Raw genomic sequence first — 7,081 nt, 5'->3', positions numbered from 1 at the left:
GCTCCCTCTAGGACACGACTTGAAACGTCGAATAGAAGGTAGTGAATCTATGTAAACAGGATTCACACGACACGGAGAAACCCCGGAGAAGAGAACTGGATTCCTGAGACCGTACCGCCCCTAGCCTGGGTACCAAACCTTAGGTCGGCTTGGCGGTAATTTTTCGGCCTCGGCCTTTACCAAGCACAGGCGAGTTATACCACGGACCTATCTCCAATTGGTTTCCTTGTATCCGGTATTACGCTCAGTCTTCTGTTTCCGCCGACCCAAAGCGTTGTGAGCAAAGAAACTTAAAATCCCCCCGAAGCGCTGTATTTGAGGCCTGGTTGGCGGCCCCAAACGCTCTCGGCGCCGAAGGGATAGCGCTGAGCTCACGGCGGTCTGGTACCAAGCTGAACCGCCTGCGTGTGAAAAAAAAAATTGTTTACCGTGAAACCCCGACAACGCGTCACACCGCATTCAAACTGAATCAACTGACGTATTAAGTCACCCCATCCGCGGGGGATATATATCCTGCACTGTATTCAGTACCCCGGGCAGTTCTTCATTTCACCGCGCAACATCATCCGAGATCTACGTCGTTCCATTTACGTAGACGCGACGCCCCTAGAGGGCTTGTACGTCAGAGCCGTTTGTCCAATGGGAGCTCGCGCAACAGGCGTTTCAAACGCAGCGTTGTCGTAACGGCGAGCTAATTGAGACGTCTGTTTGTGGCCAGGGAAGCGGAGAGTCCCTCACGTGGAGCGGCACGCCAACTGTAGCATCTTCTACCTGCCGGGGGCACTTCCTGCGTGGGCGGACTATAGGATTCACCTTTAAAAATACACATCATCGATCCGGCTAAGATCCTGCTGATTTACTGGAGTAACGAGAAGCACGGTCGTGCGGAAGCGGCGGCGCTACAGAGATTTTATTCGCAGCTTTCAGAACGCACGTCCGTTCGTTCCAGTCCGAGAGCTGAGCTGTCCAGACGCGATAAAACGCTGTGTGTTGAGTGGAAAAATAGGAGACAGAACATACTAGATTGTTACGCCGAAGGGAGGTCATACCGGCTATATAGGACCTAAAAAGGACTGACTGTACCAGTGCGGCACCGCCATACTCTGCAGAGTGGCTGTCAACACAGATACAGATACTACAGGCCGCGGAAACATCTATCTGCAGAACGTATCATCCTCCGCACTTTGCTGGTGAGGGGTTCAGTATGGGGCTGGGCACCAGCAGAGGATGTTCCGGCGCCAGAACCAGAACAACGCGGATACAGTCTACAACAGTCACACAGGTACGGAACACACATCTGTCTCGTCATGAACTGTCACACAGGTACGGACACACATCTATCTCGCCATGAACAACCATCACAAATGTACACACATCTGCTTTACAAAACAGCTTTTAAGTAGCAATGAAACACAATTTGTCTCGTCATGAGCAACCGTCAAACAGGTACGGAACACACATCTGTCTCGCCATAAGCAACAAACATGTTCGGAACACATGCTGTCTCGCCATAAGCAACTGTCACACAGCTGCAGGTACGGAACACACATCGGTCTCACCATAAGCAACAGTCAAACATGTACGGAACACACATCGGTCTCACCATAAGCAACAAACATGTTCGGAACACATGTCTGTCTCCCCATAAGCAACAAACATGTTCGGAACACATGTCTGTCTCGCCATAAGCAACTGTCAAACATGTACGGAACACACATCTGTCTCACCATAAGCAACCGTCCAACATGTACGGAACACACATCGGTCTCACAATAAGCAACCGTCAAACATGTACGGAACACACATCTGTATCGCCATAAGCTTAAACAACTGTCAAACATGTACGGAACACACATCTGTCTCACCATAAGCAACTAGTACTGTCAACATTGACGGAACACACACCGGTTTCATCATAAGCAACCGTCAAACATGTACGGAACACATCTGTCTCGCCATAAGCTTAAGCAACTGTTAAACATGTACGGAACACACATCTGTCTCGCCATAAGCAACCGTCAAACATTGACGGAACACACATCTGTTTCACTATAAGCAACTGTCAAACATGTACGGAACACACATCTGTCTCGCCATAAGCAACTGTCAAACATGTACGGAACACGCATTTGTTTCACCATAAGCAACTGTCAAACATGTACGGAACACGCATTTGTTTCACCATAAGCAATTGTCGAACATGTACGGAACACACATCTGTCTCACCGTAAGCAACTGTCAAACATGTAACATACATTTGTTTCACCATAAGCAACTGTCAAACATGTACGGAACACGCATTTGTTTCACCATAAGCAACTGTCAAACATGTACGGAACACGCATTTGTTTCACCATAAGCAACAAACATGTTCGGAACACATGTCTGTCTCCCCATAAGCAACAAACATGTTCGGAACACATGTCTGTCTCGCCATAAGCAACTGTCAAACATGTACGGAACACACATCTGTCTCACCATAAGCAACCGTCCAACATGTACGGAACACACATCGGTCTCACAATAAGCAACCGTCAAACATGTACGGAACACACATCTGTATCGCCATAAGCTTAAACAACTGTCAAACATGTACGGAACACACATCTGTCTCACCATAAGCAACTAGTACTGTCAAACATTGACGGAACACACACCGGTTTCATCATAAGCAACCGTCAAACATGTACGGAACACATCTGTCTCGCCATAAGCTTAAGCAACTGTTAAACATGTACGGAACACACATCTGTCTCGCCATAAGCAACCGTCAAACATTGACGGAACACACATCTGTTTCACTATAAGCAACTGTCAAACATGTACGGAACACACATCTGTCTCGCCATAAGCAACTGTCAAACATGTACGGAACACGCATCTGTCTCACCATAAGCAACTGTCAAACATGTACGGAACACGCATTTGTTTCACCATAAGCAACTGTCAAACATGTACGGAACACGCATTTGTTTCACCATAAGCAACTGTCAAACATGTACGGAACACGCATTTGTTTCACCATAAGCAATTGTCGAACATGTACGGAAGTAACGGAACACACATCTGTCTCACCATAAGCAGCTGCCAAACATGTTCGGAATACATTTCTGTTTCGCCGTAAGCAACTGTCAAACGTGTACGGAACACACATCTGCCTCGCCATAAGCAACTGTTAACATGTACAGATCTGTTTCACCATAAGCCAGCGACGAACATATACGAACCACACATTTGTCTTATCAAAATAACACATGTACGGAACACAATTTGTCTTGTCATGAGCAACGTTAACTGTCACACATGTACATTCCTGAAAATTTATATGCTATCATAATCTACTACCAGGAACACGAATCTGTTATTTTTTTTAACCCCACTCTTCCAGGAAAAATTATGAATCTTTAAATCCCACTGTAGTGTGTATCTGGGTAACCATAGTGATGAAGGATGCTAGCCTGAGGCAATGATTTCTCTCTGTTTTATTTAGTGTATTCCAGGAAGTGTGATAACGGGTTATAGCAATGACGTCATGTTTGCCCTTAGCGTACGCCCACGCCGATTTGATACCATGGTAGTACCAGCAAATCTAGATTTGAAATAACGGCAAAAGCAAATCTCATGATTGGGTAGGGGTGGGTACCTGTATACAAAATTCAGGTCCGAATCAGGTTCAGAGGATCAGGTCCAACCTGGTGTGCGAAGCACGAGTGCAGGTCACTCGCACTTGTGTATATTATTACATATTATGTTCAAGTTGTGCAATTTTGTATATTGAAGCTGAACACAGTTACATGGAATAAGGCAAATATAGTTTGATTCAGGGTTATTTTCTTTACTTGCCATATCCTGACTATCTTAAGATGTGTGTACAATCTACAGGAAAGTACAATTTCATCAGGTCCGATGATCCAGTTTTCGCGTTTCGGTTTTTTGGACTCGGTTCCCGAATGTCGTTCCGGTTTAAACCGGTCCGGCTGAACCTGTACCCAATCATAGCCTAAGACCAGCACATCATAAAAAAGGTGTTATCGATTTATCACATTGTTTAAATAAGGCATCCAATGCAGTGCAATTACAAACAAACAAACAAAAATTAAATAATGAAATCTATTCGATAGTGACATCTATTTGCCATCTTTAGCAAAATTGTGACTTGAAATAGCTCCAGAACAGGCTGCACGAAGAATCCCTTTATTTGGGGTGCCACCAATAAATAGCTAGAACCAGCCTATGATACAAAAAAGCAGCCGTTTTCCGTCATTGGTATCGCATTTTTGCCTCTCTGTTATCAGTATGCTACTTATAAGGGTTGATTCAACTTACATGTATTATACAACATACATTATACCACAGTTAGTAAATGGCCAGAAAATTCACTTTGAAAATCCAGTTTTGCCGCCCTAAAATTTCACCGGATGCCTTTAATTCGACTTGTAAGAACAAAATATAACAGTAGCACCCTTTTTTGCCACCATTAAATCAATCTTTCCTTTTTTTGATAGGTCATGTGGTCGAATGCCCTTCCGGGGATTGCCCTCGCCAGGGGACTGCCGCGCAGCCCCACCTTGCGACCTCTGCCTGAACACCAGCCGTCTCTGCCCGGGGCCGCTCCCGCCACCTCCATCAGCCCCGCCACTCCCCGCAAGTCCGTGTCCCACCCGCCGGGCAGACGCACTTCAACCACCTGCTCGATCTCACTCTCCCAGCAAAACTCCATGGAGCGTCCCGTCCCAACTCCGCAGAACTCCATGGAATCGGACAAGTCCTCGGAGCGCCAGCCAAGTACAGAGGCGGACCCACGCGTACTGGAAGCGGCGCTGGTGTGCGGAGACATCCGGCTCCCCAACCTCCCTACCGGCGAGGCCGTCACCAACCCCGCCGCTAAAAACATCGCCGGCGTGCCGAAAATAAACCTCCTCGCGGGGGAGCCGACCTTTAACAACTTGAAAACCTTCACCAAGAAACTCATGAACAACACAAAAAAGAACGTCACGGAGAAGGATAACAGAAAGGACAGTGTGTTTGGGGATGAAGACTCCTCTGGGCCTTCGGAACCAAAAAACGTCGCGACCAAAACGAGAAGAGGAACTTTGACCCGACAGGCCTCGGTGACGTCACAGACCAGTAATATCTCCGTGGAGGTGGAGACGGCGGTCAGGCGGATGGGGCGCAGGCGCAGTAGCGATTCCAAACTACAGAGGAAGATTTCTGTCACCATGCAGGTCAGCAAGCCACTAAACTGCACAATTTCGGATCTTTAAGCATACTTAAAGGCATACGTAAATTTTCCGTTTTTCCATTAAAGAAACAACCTTTACGCATGATTAAAAGTGTGCTTAAAGTGTGCCAATTCCATGCAGTATCGGTCTGTAATTTCGTGCAATCTACACATATATACTACATATTTACTAGTATTGAAATTTGTAGACAAGTATATTACAGGTTGTTAAAATCTGAACACCTCCAAAACGAATCCAACAGCATAAGCTGTTTGAATTTTAGAGTGAATCCCTCAACCAGGACGGGGGGCGTTACCTACTTCCGACGAACTCTGACCCAGTGCTGACGTCACACTTGCGAAAGAATCACGTGTTCACAGCACTTGGGTCACTATAGCTGAAATCGAGAGATTCGGTCGAAAACTCTCAGTTGCAGAACAGTTGAATTTTCAATATGTAAATTGTCATCTAATTTTCATGCTAATCAGTGTTTTCTGATTTTTCCGACAGGGTGACGGCACAGGCGGTTTCAGCCAGCTGCGGGAAGTCACAGTTGACGGGGATGTTATCCCACTAGGCTTCCCTCCAGGCGCCTTGAAGTATGGCGGCGCGCCCTCCGTGCCGTGCAGCCGGAGCTCCTCCATCTCCCTCACGGTCGACGCGGACTTCAACCCCGAGGAGCTGGGGAAGGGAGGTGCGGTGGGAGGGAAGTCTAAACCCCCGCTGACCCGCCGACACTCCTGCCTGGTCCTGCTGAAGCAAGGTGAGATGAAGAATGGGAAGGGCGGCAGGAAGAAGCCCCTGGTCAGACGACACTCCGAGCTGGCTGTCATGATGGAGGCGGACGGACATGACATCGAGATAGAGGCGAGAGGCCCGGTCTTTGATTGATTGAATCAAATATACGGATGTTGAAAACAACGTTAACTGGCAGCTAGCTCGCTGATTGGACTGATGGACCGATCCTGACTGTCCATCAACCAATGATAACACGGCAGTTAGTAGTTGGACCAATGAGAGAGTAGCTGCACAAATATTTGCATTTTTATGTTTTGACCGAGTTAGTCTGGACTATAGGATCAGCCCATTGAGGGACATGTAGGTAGGTACACAGGCGCACTGCATTCTGACCAAACGGACGGACGGACAGATAAAATGACGTAAAGTACTATAAAACAAGTTTAAACTATAATTTCCAACACATAAAATGGACTTACCCAAATTTTCGACTGTACAACTCCAGTCTTTGTCAAGGAATCAACAAACCACCACTTCTGTGACGTCACGTTTTGCAGATGGCACACGTGACTTGCTATTGCTGAGCAGTGTATCATAGTTTGAACGAAGTCTGTGGCGCCGGCCTCCGTCAACACAGCAATAGAATCACCTGGACATTTGCTCTCATTGAATACGGAGCCAGAATGTTTTGAACGAGATATTAAAAAGGCCACCCGTCAACAATGACGGAGGCCGCCACAGACTCTCTGCAACATTCCGTCTATATAGTTTCCAAATGTTATGTCGAAAAAAATATCGTCTGCAAAGGGAGAAATTCTGAGACAACGTTGACCAAACATCTAACGAAATCCGTGAAAATCGGGCTTCGCACAGGCACAGTATGTTTTGCCGACCTGCAACATACCACAATTTACAAAATACTACAAAATCGGGTGACGGCCATGTTCATTTTCACACTTAACTTTTCATAATCCATAATCACACTGACAGACAAGTTGACTGGTAAACAAAAAAATAGTTATGTCTGTTTGATAAACAAAAACAAATGGAAATAGGCTAGTATGTCCAACAAATCTGACCCGACAAAACACTAATTTTGCGAGCAATTTGCAATAATCCAT

General features: G+C 46.3%; 1 protein-coding gene across 1 annotated transcript; it reads left to right on the top strand.

The window, feature by feature from the left end:
* Positions 1–378: 378 nt before the first annotated feature.
* LOC109487497 lies at positions 379–6,353 on the top strand. Its single transcript, XM_019791527.1, has 3 exons — positions 379–1,282; positions 4,506–5,225; positions 5,733–6,353. The coding sequence occupies exons 1-3, from the start codon at positions 1,205–1,207 to the stop codon at positions 6,111–6,113; spliced, it is 1,179 nt and encodes a 392-aa protein (XP_019647086.1). The 5' UTR covers positions 379–1,204; the 3' UTR covers positions 6,114–6,353.
* Positions 6,354–7,081: the final 728 nt, after the last annotated feature.

This window comes from Branchiostoma belcheri, unplaced genomic scaffold, assembly GCF_001625305.1.
Source record: "Branchiostoma belcheri isolate BF01 breed outbred unplaced genomic scaffold, Haploidv18h27 scaffold1, whole genome shotgun sequence".
In the NCBI taxonomy this organism is placed as follows: Eukaryota; Metazoa; Chordata; class Leptocardii; order Amphioxiformes; family Branchiostomatidae; genus Branchiostoma; species Branchiostoma belcheri.
The sequence above is the reverse complement of the archived record's forward strand: the minus strand, read 5'-3'. Positions and strand labels throughout refer to the sequence as shown.